General features: G+C 47.2%; 1 protein-coding gene and 1 non-coding gene across 3 annotated transcripts in view; both read left to right on the forward strand.

The window, feature by feature from the left end:
• BCO2 (beta-carotene oxygenase 2) overlaps positions 1–23135 on the forward strand; it is a 44230-nt gene extending 21095 nt beyond the window's left edge. The window contains exons 5-12 of one of the 2 annotated variants that reach the window (XM_038753859.1): positions 1095–1197; positions 6270–6398; positions 8606–8766; positions 11720–11887; positions 13469–13606; positions 16122–16304; positions 16759–16869; positions 22852–23135. In XM_038753859.1, coding sequence (XP_038609787.1) covers positions 1095–1197; positions 6270–6398; positions 8606–8766; positions 11720–11887; positions 13469–13606; positions 16122–16304; positions 16759–16869; positions 22852–22965 — 1107 coding nt within the window. In that variant the 3' untranslated portion in view covers positions 22966–23135. The remainder of the gene's footprint in view (positions 1–1094; positions 1198–6269; positions 6399–8605; positions 8767–11719; positions 11888–13468; positions 13607–16121; positions 16305–16758; positions 16870–22851) is intronic. The other variant, XM_038753860.1, reaches the window with a different exon arrangement.
• Positions 14467–14604, forward strand: LOC119935386. Its single transcript, XR_005453271.1, has one exon. It is a non-coding gene; the product is annotated as a small nucleolar RNA SNORA7 (small nucleolar RNA).
• Positions 23136–23912: the final 777 nt, after the last annotated feature.

Consider the following 23912-nt stretch of genomic DNA (forward strand, 5'->3'; position numbering starts at 1 on the left):
AGGGACTATGTCCAACCTGATTATCTTGAATCTACCCTAGTGCTTAGTACAGTTCCTGGCACAGAGTAAGCGCTGAACAAATACCATAAAAAAAATCAGTGTGGTCTTTAATTGAGTGCTTACTGTGGGCAGAGCACTGTACTAATGGTGGTATTTGTTAAGCGCTTACTATGTGTCAAACACTGTTTTAAGCGCTGAGGTAGATACAAATTACCCCTGTCCCCCATGGGGCTCACAGGCTTAATCCCCATTTTACGGTGAGTTAACTGAGGCACCGAGAAGTAAAGTGACTTGCCCCAGGTCACAAAGCAGACACATGGCCAAGCAGGGACTAGAACCCAGGTCCTTCTGATTCCCAGACTTGTGCTGTAATCCACCAGCTTTAGAACCCAGATCGCCTGACTGCTCACCTCTTTAGAACCCACTCATGCAAGTCTGTTTGCCTTTTCTTGCCTGAGGTTGAGGCGTTTAGTATTTTCTCACCCTTGGGTTGTTTCACCATGGATCAAGCCCATGCACCTGCCGTTTGCATGCCCATGCCTGCTGTGTATCGCAAAGAATGTGGGATTCTTTACAGGTGCTTCACAGGAGGAGCTGTTTTCACTCCAGAGGATCAGGAGGGTTTTAAAATGCTCAGTGCTTTCCCCATCTAACAGTTGGAATCCTACTAGCCCCTCAGCTCTGCGAGGGCAGAAACCAATCAGTTTATTGAGAACCTACCTTGAGCAGAACTCTGTAATAATAATAATCGTGGTATTTGTTAAGCATTTACTATGCTCCGGGCACTGTTCTAAGTGCTGGGGTGAGCACAAATAAATCGAGTTGGACACAGTCCCTCTCCTGCATGGGGCTCACAGTCACAATCCCTGTTTTATAGCTGAGGGAATTAAGGCCCAAAGAAGTGAAGTGACTTGCCCAAGGTCAAACAGATTCGTGGTGGAGCTGGGATTGGAACCCAGGTGCTCCTGAATGCCAGGCCCATGCTCTAACCACTAAGCCACATTGCTCCGCAGCCTTTGGGAGAGTACAAGACATTAGGGTTGATAATATGATCCCTGCCCACCAGGAGCTAACCCAGGGCCTTGAATTTGCAGGTGGATTGGAGCAAGGTCATAGCCGTGAACGGTGCCACCGCCCACCCTCACTACGACCCTGATGGAACAGCATACAACATGGGTAACTCCTATGGGCCACACGGTGAGCCGGGACCCTGATCTCCGAAACGCGGGCACTGAGCGGCTAGTCTACCTGGGGAGGGGGGCTATGGCTAAGGCGTTTGAAGGTGCCCGGCAGAGACACCAGCCAGCTGTTAATGTCTTCAGCACTGCCTTTTCCCAGTAGGCCAAGTGCCACCGGACCCCTTGCCCACCTTTTTAGCCTGCACATGATTAGGGCCCCCTTCCACCCCCCTTCCGCTCCTGACCTTCGGATGCCCCTCCAGCCCCCACAGTCTGCTGTGTGACCTTGTGTAAATCACTCTACTTCTCTGTCCCTCAGTTCCCTCATCTGTAAAATGGGGATTAAGATTGTGAACCCCATGTGGGACAGGGGCAATGTCAACTTGATTACCTTGTATCTACCCCAGCGCTTAGAACAGTGCCTGGCACATAGTAAGTGCTTAACAAATACCACGATTCTTCTTCTTCTTCTTTTTCTTCTTCTTCTTCTTCTTCTCCTTCTCCTTCTCCTTCTCCTTCTCCTTCTCCTTCTCCTCCTCTTCCTCCTCCTCCTCCTCCTCCTCCTCCTCCTCCTCCTCTTCTTCTTCTTCTTCTTGTTTAGCTGGGCACATTGGGCCTTGGCTCATGAGCAGGGAACTTTGAACGTGGTAACACAGGGCAAGGCACTGGGCTGGGATAGGACAGGGGCCCCAAAATCCCCTGGGCATCTTGCTAGTTTGAAAACTCCTTGAGGGCAGGAAACGGGTCCACTAATTCCATTGTACTTTTCTCAAGTGCTCAGTAAGCGCTCAATAAATACGACTGATTGACTGAGCGACAGAGCATGTAGAATGATGGGGTAGAAAAAGGTACTCTTCTAGTGCAATGGATCGCCTGCACAATCCCGGGGCAGACTAGAGTGAGGTCTAAGACAGTTAAGTAATCGATCCATCGGTGCTATTTATTGAGTGCCTACGGTAGATAAAGCATTGGGGTAAGCACCGGGGAGAGTACAGTACAAGAGGATTGGTGGATACGATCACATCTCCAAGAGGCCTTCCCCGACTAAACCCCTTTTCCCCTTACTCCCCTCTCTTTGGCATTGCCTATGCACTTGGATCTGTCGATTTTCAGCACTTGATTTTCATTCCACCCTGGGCCACAGAGCACTTGTATTCATATTAAAATTATTTAAAGTATTTAAATACTTATATTTAAAATATTTAAAGTATTTTAATATTGTCTCCCTCTCTAGACTGAAAGCTCCTTGAAGGCAGGGAACATGTCTACCAACTCTATTGTGTTGTCTTCTGCCAAGCACTCACAATAAGCACTTAATGTCTGTCTCCCCCTTTAGATTGTAAATTCCATGTGGGTAGGGATCGTTATCTACTAACTCTGTCGTACTCTCACAATTGCATAGCACAGTATTATTCACACAGTAAGTATGAATAAATACCTTTGATTAATTGATCCCCACCCTCAAGGAGCTGACAGTGTAGTGGGGTTAATAATAATTGTGATTTTTCTTGATTGCTTACTATATGCCAGGCACTGTACTAAGCACTGGAGTGGATACAAGCCAATTGGGTTGGACGCAGTCCCCGTCCCACACAGGGCTCCCAGTCTTAATCCCCATTTTCCAGGTGAGGTAACTGAGGTCCAGAGAAGTGAAGTGACTTGTCCAAGGTCACCCAGCTGAAAAGTGGCGGAGCCGGGATTAGAACCCAGGTCCTTCTGACTACAAGGACCTAGTGCTGTACCCGTTAGGCCATGCTGCTTCTTTGAGCCATCGCCATCCTTCCTGCTAGAGGCCCTTTCGGAGTGTGGCCCCTGTCCACCCCGGCTCCCCCTTAGCCCAAACCGGAAAATGAATGAGAACTCAACAGGGACAAGGGTGTCACCTTCTTGGCCACCCCGAAGGCCAGACCTCTGGAGGAAGGAGTTGGAGATGGCAGAAGCCCAGGTGGTCCCCTGAGCTCCTCTCCTAGGTGCCCAGGAAATGCCCAGAATGTTGTGGTTGTTGGCAGGCCAGTGGGTGCCCACAATGCCAGGAAATCAAAAGGGTTCCCTGTCAACAGTGGCCCACATAGATGGAAAACATTCTGACTCACATTTACAAACTCCCCAGATCCTGGAGCCTTTCACACAATCTAGAATATGTCAATCCATCAATCCGTCGTATTGAGTGCTTACTGTTTACTTGTACTTGTATTTATTTATTTTACTTGTACATATCTATTCTATTTATTTTATATTGTTAGTATGTTTGGTTTTGTTCTCTGGCTCCCCCTTTTAGACTGTAAGCCCACTGTTGGGTAGGGACTGTCTCTATATGTTGCCAGCTTGTACTTCCCAAGTGCTTAGTACAGTGCTCTGCACACAGTAAGCGCTCAATAAATACGATTGATTGGTTGATTACTGTGTGCAGAGCACTGTACTATGTGCTTGGGAGAGTAGAATATAATTCATCCATTCAGTTAATCGTATTTATTGAGCGTTTATTGTGTGCAAAGCACTGTACTAAGTGCTCGGGAGAGTTCAGTAGAACAATAAACAGACACAGTCCCTGCCCACAATGAGCTGACAGTCTAGAGAGCTGGTAGTCACGTTCCCTGCCCACAGTGAGTTTACAGCCCAATCCTGACTCCCCAGCTGAAAAGCCACGGAGTCTCTTGGCCTAGAAGCCAGCCTTAATTTCAACACAGAAATCAGCTGTAGATCTTTCCTGGCCCCCAATCCCTTTCAGCTCCATGTTGCCCCTTGGACCCTGTGAGTGGCCTAGTGGACAGAGTACAGCCCTGGGATCCAGAGAACCGCTTACCTGCTTTATGACCTTGGGCAAGTTGCTGCACTTCTCTGTGCCTCGGTTTCCTCATCTGTAAAATGGGGATTTAGTACCTCCTATTCAGACCGTGAGCCCGTGTGGGATAGGGACAGAGGTGGCAGAAGCCCAGGTGGTACCCTGAGCTCTGCCCAGGTGGTCCCTGTATTTGTCGACCTGATTATCTTGTGTCCATCCCAGCGCTTGGCATGTAATAAATGCCTCACAAATACCACAATCATTATTATCATTATTATTTAACAATCTGGTAGCATTTGTGCTGCCTCTTTAAGGCTTATTTTAAGTCTCCTTTTTTGAGTCAATCAGACTCACCACCCTTATCCCACAGAAGGGTCCCAGGGGCTCAAATGCCATCTGAATGATTTCCTCACTGCTTGAGGAAACTCGGAAACCTGAGCCCTGGCTTCTGGGATTAGCGTCTTCTCCTTGTTCAGAGTCCGTAAACTGTTTAAATCCCCACAAAGCAGCAGGGAGCTGGGGGCTTCCCACTTTTTTCAGTGGTATTTGTTAAGTGTTTACTATGTGCCAGGCACTGTTCTAACCGCTGGGGTAGATGCAAGTTAATTAGGTTGGACACAGTCCCTGTCCCACATGCTCACAGTCGTTACCCCCATTTTACAGTTGAAGGAACTGAGGCCCAGAGAAGTGAAGTGACTTGCCCAAGGTCAGCCAGTAGGACAAGTGGCACAGCTGGGTTTAGAACCAGGTCCCTCTGATTCCAGAGCCCAGGCCCTAGCCATTAGGCCAGGCTGCTTTTGTTTGTTACTCTCCCCCTCTTCAAAGCCTTATTGAACACACATCTCCTCCAAAAGGCCTTCCCTGACTAAACCCTCTTTTCCTTTTCTTCCTCTCCCTTCTGCGTCGCCCTGACTTGCTCCCTTTACTCACGTCCCCTCCCAGCCCCATAGCACTTATGTCCATATCTGTCATGTATTTATTTCTATTATTGTCCGTCTCCCCCTCTAGACTGTAAGCTCTTTGTGGGCAGTGTATGGGTCTGTTATATTGTTGTATTGTACTCTCCGAAGGGCTTAGTTACAATGCTGTGTACACAGTAAGTTCTCAATAAATACAGTTAACTGACTAACTGGTTTACTCCCTCAATGGGTCTTTCTCCTCCTGTTATGGCAGCGCTCTCTGATGCCAACTGCGCCAAATGGGCAGGGGAGCATCATTAGAGAGCCGAGAACTGGCACTGGCAAGTTAGCCTATTAGCCAATAATAATAATAATAATAATAATAATAATAATAATAATAATAATGGCATTTATTAAGCACTTACTATGTGCAAAGCACTGTTCTAAGCACTGGGGAGGTTACAAGGTGATCAGGTTGTCCCACGTGGGGCTCACAGTCTTAATCCCCATTTTGCAGATGAGGTAACTGAGGCACAGAGAAGTGAAGTGACTTGCCCAAAGTCACACAGCTGACAAGTGGCAGAGCTGGGATTTGAACCCATGACCTCTGACTCCAAAGCCCGTGCTCTTTCCACTGAGCCACGCTGCTTCTCTAATGTCTTTCCCCCCCTTTAGATTGTAAATGTAATTATAGTATCTGTTACTATGTGCCAGGCACTGCTGTAAGTGCTGAGGTAGATACAAGGTAATCACATTGGACACAGTCCCTGTCCCACATGGGGCTCACAGTCTTAATCCCCATTTTACTGATGAGGGAAGTAAGGCACAAAGAAGTAAAGTGACTTGCCTAAGGTCACAAAGCAGACAAGTGGTGGAGTCAGGATTAGACTCTATCCACTCTGTCCATGCGCTATCCTCTATTCCACGCTGCTTCTCATGATCTTCCCACTTTAAAACGTGAGAGCAGAGCCCACAAGCTTCACCTTCCCCACCCGCCAAACCTTCCCAGAACACGGATATCCCACCCAACTGCCCTGTGGGAATTTACCTGCCACTTATCCGCCTCGGAACGGACATCAGACCAGGCTGATCAGAGATGGCAGCTTGGCAGCATGGCCTAGTGATAGAGCCTGGGCCTGAGAGTCAGAAGGACCTGGGTTTTAATCCTGGCTCCGCCCCTTATCTGCTGTGTGGGCTTGGGCAAGTCACTTCACTTCTCTGGGGCTCAGTTATCCCAGGTGTAAAATGGGGTCTAGGATTGCGAGCCCCGTGTGGGACAGGGACTGTGCCCAACCCAATTTGCTCATATCCACCCCAGCGCTTAGAACAATGCCTGGAACATAGTGAGTGCTTAACAAATGCCACAATTATTATTATGATTATTATTTTGACCCCGTTCTCATTCCTCAGGCTCCTGTTACAACGTTATTCAGATTCCCCCGCAGAGAGAGGGTGGCCTGGGGGAGCTAGCTGGAGCCCGGGTGATCTGCTCCATCTATCCTGCCGAAAAGATGAAACCGTCCTATTACCACAGCTTTGGTAAGTCCCCAAACCAGCCAAGATTGGGCCCATATTCCTAAATATCTGTAATTTATTTATATATATTAATGTCTGTCTCTCCATCTAGACTGTGGGCTCATTGGGCAGGGGATGTGTCTGTTTATTGTTCTATTGTACTCTCATTCATTCAATAATGTTTATTAAGTTCTTACTATGAGCAGAGCACTGTACTAAGCGCTTGGGAAAGTACAATGCAACAATAAAGAGTGTCAATCGTTCGACGAGCTCACAGCCTAAATGGTGGAGGAGACAGACCGTGGCTCAGTGGAAAGAGCACGAGCTTTGGAGTCAGAGGTCATGGGTTCAAATCCCAGCTCTGCCAATTGTCAGCTGTGTGACTTTGGGCAAGTCACTTCATTCCTCTGTGCCTCAGTTCCCTCATCTGTAAAATGGGGATTAGGACTGTGAGCCCTCCGTGGGACAATCTGATCACCTTGTAACCTCACCAGCACTTAGAATAGTGCTTTGCACATAGTAAGAGCTTAATAAATGCCATCATTATTATTATTATTACAAATAAACAGACATCAATATAAATAAATAAAATTACAGATATATATTTAAGTGCTGTGGGGCAGGGAGGGGAAGACCAAAGGGAGCAAGTCAGGGTGACACAGAAGGGAGTGGGAGATAAGGAAAAGTGGGGCTTAGTTTGGGAAGACTTCTTGGAGGAGATGGACCTTCAGTAAGGCTTTGAAGCGGGGAGAGTAATTGTCTGTCAGATTTGAGAGGGAGGACGTTCCAGGCTGGAGGTAGGACACGGGCCAGGGGTTGGCGGCAAGACAGGCAAGATCGAGGCACAGTGAGAAGGTTAGCACCAGAGGAGCAAAATGTGCAGGCTGGGTTGTCGAAGGAGAGAAGCTAGGTGAGGTAGGAGGGGACAAGGTGATGGAGAGCTTTAAAGCCAATGGTGAGGAGTTTTTGTTTGATATGGAGGTGGATAGGCAACCACTGGAGATTTTTGAGGAAGGGGGTGACATGCCCTGAACATATCTGTAGAAAGATGATTCTGGCAACAGAGTGAAGTATGGACTGGAGTGGGGAGGTTGGGAGATCAGCAAGGAGGCTGGTGCAGTAATCTAGGCGGGGTAGGATGAGTGATAGTATTAATGTGGTAGCAGTTTGGGTGGAAAAGAAAGGGCAGATTTTAGCTATGTTGTGAAGGTGAGACTGACAGGATTTGGTGACGGATTGAATATGTGAATTGAATGACAGAGAGGAGTCAAGGATAACTCCAAGGTTACGGGCTTGGGAGACAGGAAGGATGGTGGTGCCGTCTACCGTGATGGAAAAGTTCACGAGAGGACAGGGTTTGGATGGGAAGATAAGGAGCACTGTTTTGGACACGTTAAGTTTGAGGTTATGGGAGGACATCCACGCAGAGATGCCCTGAAGGCAGGAGAAGATGCGAACCTGGAGAGAGGGAGAGAGATCGGGGAGGAGATGTCGATTTGGGTACCACCTGCATAGAGATGGTAGTTGAAGCCGTGGGAGCAAATGAGTTCTCCAAGGGAATGAGCGTCGATGGAGAATAGAAGGGAACTGAGAACCTTGAGGGAGCCCCACAGTTAGGGGTGGGAGGCAGAGGAGGAGCCCGTGAAGGACTGAGAATGAACGGCCAGACAGAAAAGAGGAGAACCAGGAGAGGACAGTGTTAGTGCATCCAAGGTTGGATAATGTTTCCAGGAGGAGGAGGTGGACCACAGTGTCAGAGGCAGCTGAGAGGTCGAGGAGCATTAGGATAGAGTAGCCGTTGGATTTGTCAAGTTATTGGGTTGGACACAGTCCCTGTGCCACATGGGGCTCACAGTCTCCATCCCCATTTTACAGATAAGGTAACTGAGGCACAGAGAAGTGAAGTATCTTGCCCAAGGCCACACAGCAGATAAGTGGGGAGCCAGAATTAGAACCCGTGACCTTCTGATTCCCAGGTCCATGTTCTATCCATTATGCCATACTGCTGACTGGGATTCTCCATCTAGACAAGGTAATCAGGTTGTCACACTTGGGGCTCACAGTCTCAATCCCCATTTTACAGATGAGGTAACGCTCATTGTGTGCCGGGAATATGTCTGTTTATTGCTCTATTGTACTCTTCCAAGTACGTATTACAGTGCTTTGCACACATTAAGTGCTCAGTAAATACCATTGAATGAATGAATGAATCATTTGCTTGGACCTTACAGGAATGACCAAAAACTACATCATTTTCATCGAACAGCCAGTAAAGATAGACTTGTGGAAAATGGTCACTTCCAAACTGCGGGGGAAAGCCTTCATGGACGGGATCAGCTGGCAGCCTCAGTATGATACCCGCTTTCATGTGGTGGATAAGCACACAGGGCAGGTAATCATAATTAATAATAATAATTGGGGTGTTTGTTAAGTGCTTACTATGTGTTCAAACACTGTTCTAAGCTCTGGGAAAGATACAAGATAACCAGTTTGGACAGGGTATCCTCAGCATGCTATGGAGGGGCAGAGTGGAATCACTGGATCAATTATGTCCTGGCTACTTTCTCCCTGACTGACCGTAAAACTTTTAATTTTTTTAATGGTATGTCTTAAGCACTTACTGCATGTCAAACATTGTGGAAAGCACTGGGGTAGGTACAAGTGAATTAGGTTGGACACAGTCCCTGTCCTGCATGGGGTTCACAGTCGAAGTAGGAGGGAGAATGGGAGGACTAAGCAGCAACGTGGCCTACTAGATAGAAGATGGGCCTGGGAGCCAGAAGGACCTGGGTTCTAATCCCAGCTCCGCCGCATATCTGCTGTGTGGCCTTGGGCAGGTCACTTCATTTCTCTGTGCCTTTGTTACCTCATCTTTAAAATGGGGATTGAGATTGTGAGCCCTATGTGGGACAGGGACTGTGTCCAACCTGATTAGCTTGTATCTACCCCAGCGCTTAGTTCAGTGCCAGGTAAGTGCTCAACAACAATAAAAATAATATAATAATTAGTGACCTAGTGGCAAGAGCACGGGCTTGGGAGTCAGAGGTTGTGGGTTCTAATCCTGGTTCTGCCACTTGTCTGTTATGTGACCTTGGGCGAGTCACTTAACTTATCTGTGCCACCGTTACCTCATCTGTAAAATGGGGATTGAGACTGTGAGCCCCAAGTGGGACAACCTGATTACCTTGTATTTACCCCAGTGCTTAGAACAGTACTTGGAACATAGTAAGCGCTTAACAAATACCATAATAGTAATAGTAATATAGTAAATACTATAAAAAACAAAACAAAAACACTGAGGCACACAGAAGTTAAGTGACTTGCCCAAGGTCACACAGCAAGCATTTGGCACAGCTGGGATTAGAACCCAGACCATCTGAGACTTCTGGGCCCATGCTCTTTCCAGTATGCCATCTTAATAATAATAATAATAATGGCATTTGTTAAGCTCTTACTATGTGCAAAGCACTGTTCTAAGCACTGGGGGGGATACAAGGTGATCAGGTTGTCCCACGTGGGGCTCACAATCTTAATCCCCATTTTACACATGAGGTAACTGAGGCCCAGATAAGGTAAGTGGTTTGCCCAAGGTCACACAGCTGACAAGTGGTAGAGTCTTATTAGGAATCCATCTCCTCTCCATCCCCCCATCTTACCTCCTTCCCTTCCCCACAGCACCTGTATATATGTATATATGTTTGTACATATTTATTACTCTATTTATTTTACTTGTACATATCTATTCTATTTATTTTATTTTGTTAGTATATTTGGTTTTGTTCTCTGTCTCCACCTTTTAGACTGTGAGCCCACTGTTGGGTAGGGACTGTCTCTATATGTTGCCAACTTGTACTTCCCAAGCGCTTAGTACAGTGCTGTGCACACAGTAAGCGCTCAATAAATACGATTGATTGACTGATTGATTGAATCAACCAGTCAATGAATGGTATTTATCTAGCACTTACTGTGTGCAGAGCACTGCACAAGGTGCTTGAGAAAGTACAGTACAAAAGCATTGGTAGATGTGATCTCTGCCCACAAAGAACTTCCTGTTCTACAGGGAGGTGGCTGTATTGTCTTCCCTCCCTCTAAATCCGCCTCATGCAGCTCCTTTCACTGGTGATGGAGGGGCGTTTTAGTTTCTGCCCTTTATAGGGACAGAGAGGGTGGACTTTCCACAGCAGACCTTCCTCAGACCTCCAGCTCCTGCCACCCTTTAGGTGTTCCCCCTGCCCTTTCTCCATAAAAGAGAACCAAGGGGTTGTGGGGCCAAGAGGTTGCCTGAGAAGAGGTTATCTATTCCATCCCCCATTGTGATTGTGGCATCACAATCACAAATTGTGATGCCAATTTGTACTTCCCAAGCGCTTAGTACAGTGCTCTGCACATAGTAAGCGCTCAATAAATACGATTGATTGATTGATTGATTGATTGATCCCCCTGTTGTTGGGCCTAACCATCTGCCCATCTTCTCAGGCTAGCTCCTCACCAATGGGCAGAGGTACTGCTGCCCCTTTGTTGCTCTACCCAATCAATCCACCAGTGCTATTTATTGAGCACTTACTGTGTGCAGAGCTCTGTACTAAGTGCTTGAGAGCAAATAAGAAGGTTGGTAGCCATTATCCCTGCCTTGGAGAAGTTTACAATCTAGTGAACATTTCCTTGGTGAAGATTATCCTCTGCTTGTGACTCTTCTCCGATTTGCTAGACTCTGAAGTTTCTTGAGAGGCCCTTCCCTCCCTCTCTCCCTCCTTCCTCCCCCCTTCCTCTCTCTCCCTTCTCTCCCTCTCTCTCCATCTCACCATTTGTCTGCTGTGTGACCTTGGGCAAGTCACTTCACTTCTCTGGGCCTCAGTTACCTCATCTGTATAATCAATCAATCAATCAATCATATTGAGCACTTACTATGTGCAGAGCACTGTACTAAGCGCTTGGGAAGTACAAATTGGCAACATATAGAGACAGTCCCTACCCAACATTGGGCTCACAGTCTAAGTCTAAGTGTATAATGGGGATTAAGACTGTGAGCCCCATGTGGGACAGGGATTCTGTCTGACTCAATGGATTATATCTACCCCAGTGCTTAGTACAGTGCCTGGCATATAGTAAATGCTTAACAAATACCTTTATTATTATTATTCTTGAGGCTACCCTCAATATGAAATGCCCAAAAGTCACAGATCCAAGTTACTAGATCACACAGAAGGGAGAAGAAACCAGGAAAACAGGGCTTATTTGGGGAAGGCCTCTTGGAGGAGAATTAATGAAGGAAAACCCTAACACTTCAGTTTTCTATTTTAAAACGGTGTGAATCTTTGTATTTCCTCTTTGGTCTGCCCCTGCAGATTCTTCCGGGAAAGTTCTTCAGCAAACCTTTTCTTGCCTTTCATCAAATCAATGCCTTTGAGGACCAAGGCTGCGTGGTCATTGATCTGTGTTGTCAGGATGATGGGGAAACCCTGGGGATTTATCAGCTCCAGAATCTGCGGAAATCCGGGGAGGGGCTTGACGAGGTAAGGGAGGATTAATAATAATAACAATAATGTGTCGCTAAAGTGCTTTCAACATGCCAAGCACTGTGCTCAATGCTGGGGAAGATATAACGCATCAGATTCATTCATTCATTCATTCAGTTGCATTTATTGAGTGCTTACTATGTGCAGAGCACTGTACTGAGCACTTGGGAAGTACAAGTTGGCAACATATAGAGACAGTCCCTATGCAACAATGGGCTCACAGTCTAGAAGGGGGAGACAGACAACAAAACAAAACATGTGGACAGGTGTCAAGTCATCAGTCATTTATCAGTCAAGTGTCAAGTCATTTATTTCAGTACATCTAGAAATAAAGCTAGATGCATATTATTAACAAAATAGAATAGTAAATATGTACAAGTAAAATAGAGTAATAAATCTGTACAAACATATATACAGGGGCTGTGGGGAGGGGAAGGAGGTAGGGTGGGGAGAATGGGGAGGTGGAGAGAAAAAAGGGGGCTCAGTCTGGGAAGGTCTCCTGGAGGAGGTGAGCTCTCAGATTTGACACGGTCCTTGATGGGGCCTTGATGGGGCGTTTAAAGGAGAGAATAGGTATTTTATTCCCATTTTACAGATGAGGAAACTGAAGCCCAGAGGTGTTAGGTGACCTGACCAAAGTCACCCAGCAGGCAAGTGATGGAGCCGGGATTAGAACCCAGGTCCTCTGACTCCTCTATCCATGAGGCCACGCTGCTTATCTGCTTCGGACCTGCTGATGGGATCTCAAACTGGTAGCACCAACCTGCTGCTGCTGCTAAGTTTGCTTCCAATCGCTCTTCCTTTCCTGGACTGAAAGTTCTGGGAGTATTATTATTATTATCATTATTAATATTGGTATCAGCATTACTATTATTATTAGTTGTAGTACTAGTACTACTACTAATAATTATAGTATTTACGTACTGACTGTCAAGCACTGTAGTAAATGCTGGGATAGATATAAGATAATCACATCCCACATGGGGCTCAGAGTCTAAGTAGGAGGGAGAACAGGTATCGAATTCCTACTTTGCAGATGAGGGAACTGAGGTACAGAGAAATGAAATGACTCGCCCGAGGTCACTTAGCAGACAAGCGGAGGAACCAGGATTAGAACTCAGGTCCTCTGACTCCCAGGCCCACTGCCCTTTCCACTAGGCTACACTGCTTCTCAGTTTGTCAGTGAGATTCAGAAACACAGTCACTTGCCAACACCCAAAGCTGGCGACTCTCTCAAACTCCCAAGGATCATCAGCATCATTGTCAGTGGTAGTTATTGAGAGCTTACTGTGTGCAGAGCAGTATACTAAGCCCTTGGGAGAGTACAGTACAATAGAGTTGGCAGACACGTTCCTTGGGCAAGTCATTTCACTTCTCTGGGCCTCAGTTCCCTCATCATAAAAAGGAGATTAAGGCTGTAAACCCTATATGGGACAGGGACTGTGTCCAACCCAGTTACCTTATATCTGCCCCAGCACAGTGCCTGGCAAGTAGTAAGCACTTAACAAATACCGCAGTTATTATTATTATTAGTGTTATTAAGATCTGACCAACAGTATCTCCTTGTCTCCTGAACAGGTGTACAACTCAACAGCTCGGACCTTCCCTCGGCGGTTCGTCCTGCCCCTGGATACCCATTTGGATGCCCCCACGGGGGAGAACCTGAGCCCTCTGACCTACTCGACTGCCAAGGCTGTTAGAGGGGAGGGTGGGAAGGTACCGTGCCCAGGCCCGGAGGGAGGGAGCCGGCCTTCGTTGGCTCGGCCTCACCTTTGCCCCTGGGGGTTTCGCACCCGGTCTCTGGCTCAGACCGAACTGGGTTGGGTTTGGGGGTGGTGAGGGGGGCAATTCCGGGGACTGAAAGCATTTCCTCACGCATTTATCCCAGAAGCCGTGAGCGTACAGACACCCCCTTGTCCTCCCCATCCCCACCATGGTTTCCCAGCACAGAGGCTGTGTGTGGGTGTGGGGCTATTGCACCAGACTACTGAGAGCTCACCTCCTCCAGGAGGCCTCCCAGACTGAGCCCCTTCCTTCCTCTCCCCCTCGTCCCCCTCTCCATCCCCCGCATCTTACCTCCTTCCCTTCCCCACAGCACCTGTATATATGTATATATGTTTGTACATATTTATTACTCTATTTATTTTACTTGTACATATCTATTCTATTTATTTTATTTTGTTAGTATGTTTGGTTTTGTTGTCTGTCTCCCCCTTTTAGACTGTGAGCCCACTGTTGGGTAGGGACTGTCTCTATAAGTTGCCAACTTGTACTTCCCAAGCACTTAATACAGTGCTCTGCACACAGTAAGCGCTCAATAAATACGATTGATTGATTGGCACAACGGATAGACCCAGGGCCTGAGAGTCAGAAGGTTATGAGTTCTAATCCTGGCTCTGCCATTTGTCTGCTGTGTGGTCTTGGGCAAGCCGCTTCACTGGGCCTCAGTTACCCCATCTGTAAAGTGGAGATTAAGACTCCTCTTAAAGAGATCCACTTAAAGAGACTCCACTTAAAGAGATTAAAGGAGCCAACAGAGAGCGAGAAAATGAAAACAGTGAGGTGAGTAGAGGAATCCCCTCTCAGGGTCGCACCTGGAGAGTTTCCAGTCCTCTACCAGTCTCGACTATGGGAGGCAGAAGGAAGCAGAGGCATATCCACTCCATTCCTAGCTTGGCCAGTGGCTAGCGAATGGCAGGCAATCTGCTACAAGTCAAAACTCACCTGTGCTGGACAGTGGCGGCATAGGAGGGAGTCGAGGGAGGAGACTCAAGCTTACTGCGCGGAAGGAGGAAATGGTAAACCACTTCTGGATTTTTACCAAGAAAACTCTATGGATCCACTACCAGAACGACTGCAGATGGAGGTGGGGCATTCTGGAAGAGATGTGTCCATGGCGTCGCTATGGGTCGGAGACAGCTTGACAGCATAAGACAAGATAAGAGTGGGGGAGAATGCAAGCAAATGATTTGAGGCGGTCATAAGAGGTAGGGTAGTACTAGAACAATGTATCGTACATAGTAAGCGCTTAACAAATACCATCATTATTAATCAATCAATCAATCAATCAATCGTATTTATTGAGCGCTTACTATGTGCAGAGCACTGTACTAAGCGCTTGGGAAGTACAAATTGGCAACACATAGAGACAGTCCCTACCCAACAGTGGGCTCACAGTCTAAAAGGGGGAGACAGAGAACAGAACCAAACATACCAACAAAATAAAATAAATAGGATAGAAATGTACAAGTAAGATAAATAAATAAATAAATAAATAAATAGAGTAATAAATAAATAGAGTAATAAATAAATAGAGAAATAAATAAATAAATAGAGTAATAAATAAATAAATAGAGTAATAAATAAATAAATAGAGTAATAATAATACTGCAAATAATAGAATTTGCAAAGCACTTATTGTGGGCAGGGAGTGTGTCTGCCTATTGTTGTATGCAAGCAAGTGATTTGAGGCGGTCATAAGAGGTAGGGTAGTACTAGAACAATGTATCGTACATAGTAAGCGCTTAACAAATACCATCATTATTAATAGTATTTGCGAAGCACTTACTGTGGGCAGGGAGTGTGTCTGCCTATTGTTGTACTCTCCCAAGCACTTAGTACAGTACTCTGAACACAGTAAGCACTCAATAAATACAAATGAATGAATGAAAGAATTTACTGGGTACAGAGCACTGTACTAAGTGCTGGGAAAGAGTGTAGAAGTGGGAATTAGACATGGACGCTGTCCTTCGAAGAGCTCACAATCAGAGGGAAAGGTAGCGGGGGGTGGGTAATGTGGAGAATGCAGAGGACAGGGGTCTCATTTATCAACCTTGTTGTATTGTACGTAAGTGCTTAATACAGTGCTCTGCACTCAGTCAGTACTCAATAAATAACAGAGAGTCGTATTTATTGATTGCTTCCTGTTTGCAGATTACTGTACTAAGCTCTTGGGGGAGTACAGTATAACAATAAACAAGACACTTTCCCTGCCCGCAACGAGCTTACAGTCTACGGGGGAGACAGACGTTAATATAAATAAATAAATAATAACAAATAATACCTCCGATGCACTGATTGCCGTACAAATGAAAAGAACCAGTGCAGTTAGAGACCTAATCCACCTTCTCCTGCTGACCATTCCCTCTCCCGAGTCCCTTCAGGCTGGACCCTCAGGGCCAGGGGAGGGGTCCCTCCCACTCCCATGGTAGGCTTTCTGTGCTTCTTCTAGATCTGGTGCTCTCCTGAAAACCTTCACCATGAGGACCTGGAGGAGGAGGGGGGCCTGGAATTCCCCCAGATCAACTATTCCCGCTGTAATAGCCAGCGGTACCGCTTCTTCTATGGCTGTGGCTTTCGGCACCTTGTCGGAGACTCCCTGATCAAGGTTGATGTGGAGACAAAGAAACTGAAGGTGACAATTCAGGGTTATTTCCCCCCCCAACACCACCAAGGCCCCCATCCAAGGACTCCCACAGTCTCCTGCCCCGGGATGATGACGGTATTTGTTCACTCGTTCATTCATTCAGTCGTATTTATTGAGTGCTTACTGCGTACAGAGCACTGTACTAAGCTCTTGGGAAAGGACAATACAACAGTAAACACAGTAAGCACTCAGTACAACAGTAAACACAGTAAGCACTCAATAAATGATTGAATGAAAGAACAAATGAATACTAATAATAATAATAATGGTATTTGTTAAGCGCTTACTATGTGCAAAGCACTGTTCTAAGCGCTGGAGCACTGTTGAAAAGCTAGACATGTTGGTCACAGAGGAAGCTGAAGGAGCAACTGGATCTGTAATTCAGTTTCCATTTTCCCACCACTGTTTTCTTGTTTGGTTGGTTTTTGGGGGGGATTTCTAGGTGTGGCGAGAGGATGGGTTTTATCCCTCAGAACCTGTTTTCGTTCCGGTGCCGGGAGCCAGCGAGGAAGATGGGGGCGTCATCCTCTCCGTGGTGGTCACTCCCAACCAGGTAAGTCCGTGGCCTTCTGTGGGGGCCTGTGATGATAGTGAATGATGAGGAAGAAGGGGAGGCGGCAAATCATCCCTTCTCTTCAGGAGAGGGAGTTGGTGCGTCATCCTCTCCGTGGTGGTCACTCCCAACCAGGTAAGTCCGTGGCCTTCTGTGGGGGCCTGTGATGATAGTGAATGATGAGGAAGAAGGGGAGGCGGCAAATCATCCCTTCTCTTCAGGAGAGGGAGTTGGTGGGCAGTTTGGGCTTACAGTCAGTCCCTCCCGAGAGTAATCTCCTTTCCAGTCATCACAGGACACCCGCTATTTTTAGCTCCACCTGGAGAAAGGCCTCCGACCCCACACAGGTCACTCAGCCGCTGATTGCAGCGGAACCCCAAGCGATCTAGCTAAGACGGTCAGGGAAGGACATTTTGATGCCAAGCCTTGGCCGGTTCGAGTACTGCCCGGCAGCAACCTGTTTTCTGAGGCATGTTAAACACCTGCCCACCTAGGTCAGGCGGGGCTCCGTCACCCTCTGACATCCCTCGAAGCATCATGGCTTAAGAGAAGCAGCGAGGCTCAGTGGAAAGAGCATGGGCTTTGGAGTCAGTGGCCAAGGGTTCAAATCCCGGCTCTGCCAACTGTCAGCTGCCTGACTTTGGGCAAGTCACTTAACTTCTCTGTGCCTCAGTTACCTCATCTGTAAAATGGGGATTGACTGTGAACCCTCCATGGGATAACCTGATCACTCTGTAGCCTCCCCAGCGCTTAGAACAGTGCTTTGCACATAGTAAGCACTTAATAAATGCCATCATTATTATTATTATTATTATCATGGCCTGTTGGCAAGAGCACGGGGCTTGGGATTCACAGGTCATGGGTTCTAATTGAGGTTTTGCCACTTGTCTGCTGTGTGACCTTGGGGAAGTCACTTCACTTCTCTGTGCCTCCATTACCTCATCTGTAAAATGGGGATTAAGAGTGCGAACCCCACGTGGAACAACCTGATTGCCCTGTACGGATTTATTACTCTATTTAATTATTTATTTTACTTGTACATATCTATTCTACTTATTTTATTTTGTTAATATGTTTTGTTCTGTTTTCTGTCTCCCCCTTCTAGACTGTGAGCCCACTGTTGGGTAGGGACCGTCTCTAGATGTTGCCAACTTGTACTTCCCAAGCGCTTAGTCCAGTGCTGTGCACACAGTAACCGCTCAATAAATACGATTGATTGATTGATTGTATCTACCCCAGTGCTTAAAACAGTGCTTGGCACATAGCACTTCGCAAATACCATAATAATAATTAGCATTATTCTCAGCGGGACCAGGGGAGGCTGATTGCTGCCTTGCAGAGTGGAGATTTTGTATTCAGTCAGTCATATTTATTAAGCACTTACTGTGTGCAAAGCACTGTGCACAGCACTTAACTGAGTGCTTACTCAGCCAGTCAACCATATTTATTGAGTGCTTACTGTCAGTCGATCATATTTATCGAGTGCTTATTGTATGCAGAGCACTGTACTAAGCACTTGGGAGAGTACACTACAACAATATAGCAGACACACTCCCTGCCCACAATGCGTTTACAGTCTAGATGGGGAGAAAGATATTAATATCAATAAATAAATGACAGATATGGACATAGGTGCTGTGAGTGGCGATGAATAGAGAAGCAGCGTGGCTCAGTGGAAAGAGCACGGGCTTGGGAGTCAGAGAATGTGGGTTCTAATCCCAGCTTCGCCATTGTCTGCTGTGTGACCTTGGGCAAGTCACTTCACTTCTCTGTGCCTCAGCTACCTCATGGGGGTTAAAAGTGTGAGCCCCACGTGGGACAATCTGATTACCCTGTATCTATCCAGTGCTTGGCCCATAGTAAGCGCTTAACAAATACCATTATTGTTATTATTATTATTGTTATTAGAGGGAGCGAGTCAGGGTGACAGAGAAGGGAGTTGAAGAAAAGGAAAACAGGGCTTAGTCAGGGAAGGCCTCTTGGAGATAGTCATTCATTTATTCAGTCGTATTTATTGAGCGCTTACTGCGTGCAGAGCACTGTATTGAGCTCTCGAGCACTGTACTAAGTGCTTGATATTGAGATAATAATATAATGATGGCATTTGTTCAGCGCTTACTATGTGCAAAGCACTGTTCTGTGCACTGGGGTGGATACAAAGGTGATCAGGTTGTCCCACGTGGGGCTCACAGTCTTAATCCCCATTTTACAGATGAGGTAACTGAGGCTCAGTGAATTCACTCATTCATTCAATTGTATTTATTGAGCGCTTGCTGTGTGCAGGGCACTGTACTAAGCACTTGGGAAGCAGCATGGCTCAATGGAAAGAGCACGGGCTTTGGAGTCAGAGGTCCCGGCTCCGCCACATGTCTGCTGTGTGACCTTGGGCAAGTCACTTAACTTCTCGGAGCCTCGGTTCCTTCATCTGTCAAATGGGGATGAAGACTGTGAGCCCCCCGTGGGACAACCTGATCACCTTGTATCCCCCCCACAGCGCTTAGAACAGTGCTTTGCACATAGTAAGCGCTTAACAAATGCCATTAAAAAAAAATCTTGGCTCTGCCAATTTTCAGCTGTGTGACTTTGGGCAAATCACTTCACTTCTCTGTGCCTCAGTTACCTCATCTGTAAAATGGGGATGAAGACTGTGAGCCCCCCATGGGACAACCTGATCAGCTTGTAACCTCCCCAGCGCTTAGAACAGTGCACATAGTAAGCGCTTAATAAATGCCATCATTATTATTGTTGTTATTATTTGGGAAGTACAAGTCGGCAACATATAGAGACGGCCCCTACCCAACAACAGGCTCACAGTCTAAGTGAATTACCCAAGGTCACACAGCTGACCTGTGGCAGAGCCGGGATTAGAACCCATGACCTCTGACTCCCAAGCCCATGCTCTTTCCACTGAGCCACGCTACTTCGCTGTGATATTGAGATATAATATGCAGGGTCACTAGAGGCCAGTGATGTGAGTGGGAAACCCCGGCGTGGCTCAGTGGAAAGAGCAGGGGCTTTGGAGTCAGGGTTCATGGGTTCGAATCCCAGCTCCGCCAGTTGTCAGCTGTGTGACTTTGGGCCAGACACTTAACTGCTCTGTGCCTCAGTTCCCTCATCTGTAAAATGGGGATGAAGATTGTGAGCCCCCCCGTGGGACAACCTGATCACCTTGTAATCTCCCCAGCGCTTAGAGCAGTGCTTTGCACAAAGTAAGCGCTTAATCAATGCCATCATTATTATTTATTATTGTGAGAGGGCCGTTTGGGGCCGTTTCCATCAGTGGCCCAGGTAGTCCAGCTGGGATGGCCATTCCTCACCCTACCTTGCAGCACCACCATGTGGTCCGTCCAAAACAACTTCAATCAATCAATCGTATTTACTGAGCGCTTACTGTGTGCAGAGCACTGTACTAAGCGCTTGGGAAGTACAAGTTGGCAACATATAGAGACAGTCCCTACCCAACAGTGGGCTCACAGTCTAAAAGGATCAAAACCAGGACCTAAGGAGGCTGGAAAAGGAAGGATAATAATAATTAATAATGATGGTGTCTGTTAAGCGCTTACTATGTGCCAAGCACTGGGGTAGATACAAGGTAATCAGGTTGTCCCACGTGGGGCTCACAGTCTTAATCAATCAATCAATCGTATTTATTGAGCGCTTACTGTGTGCAGAGCACTGTACTAAGCGCTTGGGAAGTACAAGATGGCACCATGTAGAGACAGTCCCTACCCAACAGTGGGCTCACAGTCTAAAAGGGGGAGACAGAGAACAAAACCAAACATACTAACAAAATAAAATAAATAGAATAGATATGTACAAGTAAAATAAATAGAGTAATAAATATGTACAGACATATATACAGGTGCTGTGGGGAAGGGAAGGAGGTAAGACGGGCGGGATGGAGAGGGGAGGGAGGGGGAGAGGAAGGAGGTGACTCAGTCTGGGAAGGCCTCCTGGAGGAGGTGAGCTCTCAGTAGGGCCTTGAAGGGAGGAAGAGAGCTAGGTTGGTGGATGGGCAGAGGTAGGGCATTCCAGGCCCGGGGGATGACGTGGGCCGGGGGTCGATGGCGGGACAATCAATCAATCGTATTTATTGAGCGCTTACTGTGTGCAGAGCACTGTACTAAGCGCTTGGGAAGTACAAGTTGGCAACATATAGAGACGGTCCCTACCCAACAGCGGGCTCAAAATGAGGCAACTGAGGCAGAGAAGTAAAGTGACTTTCCCAAGGCCACCCAGCAGGCGGGTGGAGGAGCTAGGATTAGAACCCACGGCCTCTGGCTCCCAAGCCCCTTTTCTTTCCATTAGCCCATGTCCCTCCTCGCCCCCCTCAGCCCCCCAAAGTTTCTAGCTGTGTGGATGGAGTCGTTCTCACCCAGAGCTGTTTGGGTTGGACTCCCTGCCTCATTCACCCCATGGAGAAGCAGTTTGGCCTAGTGGATGGAGCCCAGGCCTGGAACTCAGAAGGATCTAGGGTCTAATCTGAGCTCCACTACTTGTCTTCTGGGTGACCTTGGGCAAGTCACTTCACTTCTCTAGGCCTCAGTTCCTTCATCTATAAAATGGGGATTAAGACTTTGAGGCCCTGTGTGGGACTGGGATTGTGTCCAACCTGTGTCCAGTGCTTTAGTGTAGTGCCTGGCACATAGTAAGTGCTTAACAAATGCCATTTAAAAAAAGAAAAAAGTATCTGAGAGCATCCAAGCAGGGCTGGAAAGGCCCCCCGGATCAGGTCCTTATGGGCTGTTGGCTCTTTGAAGCCAGCCTACCTCTCTAAACCTCTCTAAACAGTCTTTTAGACTGTGAGCCCACTGTTGGGTAGGGACTGTCTCTATATGTTACCAATTTGTACTTCCCAAGCGCTTAGTACAGTGCTCTGCACATAGTAAGCGCTCAATAAATACGATTGATGATGATGATGATGATGCTAAACCCCATCTGATCGCTCCTCACTCAAAGCCCCTTACCCCCCAACCCCACCCCCATCCCGGGTACTCACTGAATAGCTGGCACCTCCAGACGGAAAGGAGACTTCTCAGAGCTATCACCCAGCAATCAATCAGCCAATCCCTCACTGGTATTTATTGATTGTTTCCAGTGTGAGAACTAAGTGCTTGGGAAAGTACAGTTCAACAGTCGGTAGATGCGATCCCTGCTTACAAGGAAAGTATGGTCGACTTAGACTGTGAGCCCCAGGCGGGACAGGGATTGGGTCTGATCTAATTACCTTTTATTTACCCTCGGAGCTTAAAACAGTGGCTGCCACATAGTAAGCACTTAACAAATACCATAAAAAAAGATGCAGACATTAAAATCGATGACAGGGACAGTAGAAGCCAGGTTCCGAAAAATCCTGCTGATCCGTCATCTATTTTAATGTCTGTCCCCTCCTTTTTATGTTTTTTGTTAAGTGCTTACTATGTGTCAGACACTGTTCTAAGCGCTGGGGTAGATACAAGTGAATTAGATTGGACACAGTCCCTGTCCCATATGGGGCTCACAGTCGAGCCCCTTCCTTCCTCTACCCCTCGTCCCCCTCTCCATCCTCCCCATCTTACCTCCTTCCCTTCCCCACAGCACCTGTATATATGTATATATGTTTGTACATATTTATTACTCTATTTATTTATTTTGTACATATCTATTTTATTTATTTTTGGTTTTGTGCTCTGTCTCCCCCTTTCAGACTGTGAGCCCACTATTGAGTAGGGACTGTCTCTATATGTTGCCAACTTGTACTGCCCAAGCGCTTAGTACAGTGCTCTGTACACAGTAAGCGCTCAATAAATACGATTGATGATGATGATGATAAATAAAAGAACGGGAGAACCGAGGCCCAGAGAAGTGACTTGCCCAAGGTCACACAGCAAGCATTTGGCAGAGCTGGGATTAGAACCCAGGCCCTCTAACTCCCAAGCCCGTGCTCTTTCCACTAGGTCTTCGGTCCCAAGGGGACCTTTAGCGTTTACCATCCTTTTCCAGAATGAAAGTGCCTTTCTGCTGGTGCTGGATGCCGAGACCTTTGAGGAGCTGGGCCGAGCAGAGGTGCCTGTGCGGATGCCATATGGGTTCCATGGCATCTTTGTGCCCAGCTGATGGGCCGCCGGGGTCTGCGAGGACAAGAGGGGTTGCCTGGGGCAGAGCGGATGGCTCACTCAACCCCGTGGTCCCTGCAGCAAGGAGCAGATCAGGACAAACAGGTCATGTTTTCAGCATCACTGGTGTTCCGTGGCTTCGAGTAGTCCATTAAAATGTGAAACGAACCACCCTCTTGGCCAAGTGTGTTCCCTGCAGGGGAATTGGGGGGTTCCTGGGAACAGAAATCTGATCATAACCCTGGCAACACTGGGCTATTGGGAAGCCCCGGAACCCCTGGAAAACACTAAGCCGCATAGCCATTCAAGCACAGTTAGGTCAGACACAGACTAAGCCTCATACTAGGTTAGACACAGCATCCGCTACCTTGATTTATCCCAGCGTTTAATACAGGGCTTGGCACAGAGTAAGTTCTTAACAGATACCACAGATTATTATTATTACCATCCTTGGGCTCCTGCATGGAAAGTAGATAATTCCTACAGTCTGTCCCCTGGTCAGGAAAAAAACACACATCACACCAGCGTAACCACAACCACACAGTCCCTCCATCTACTAGACAAACAGACCGCTACACACAAACATGCAGTGTGGCCCTGCATGGGCTCCTGCATGGAAAGTAGATAATTCCTACAGTCTGTCCCCTGGTCAGGAAAAAAACACACATCACACCAGCATAACCACAACCACACAGTCCCTCCATCTACTAGGCAAACAGACCACCACACACAAACATGCAGTGTGGCCTAGTGGAAAGAGCATGGGCCTGGAAGCCAAAAGATCTGGGTTCTAATCCTGGCTCGACCACTTGTCTGCTATATGACCTTGGACGAGTCACTTAACTCTCTGTGCGTCAATTACCTCATCCATAAAATGGGGATTAAGACCGTGAGCCCCCCATGGGCCAACTTGATCACCTTGTAACCTCCCCAGCGCTCAGAACAGTG

This window comes from Tachyglossus aculeatus, chromosome 11 (assembly GCF_015852505.1).
Source record: "Tachyglossus aculeatus isolate mTacAcu1 chromosome 11, mTacAcu1.pri, whole genome shotgun sequence".
In the NCBI taxonomy this organism is placed as follows: domain Eukaryota; kingdom Metazoa; phylum Chordata; class Mammalia; order Monotremata; family Tachyglossidae; genus Tachyglossus; species Tachyglossus aculeatus.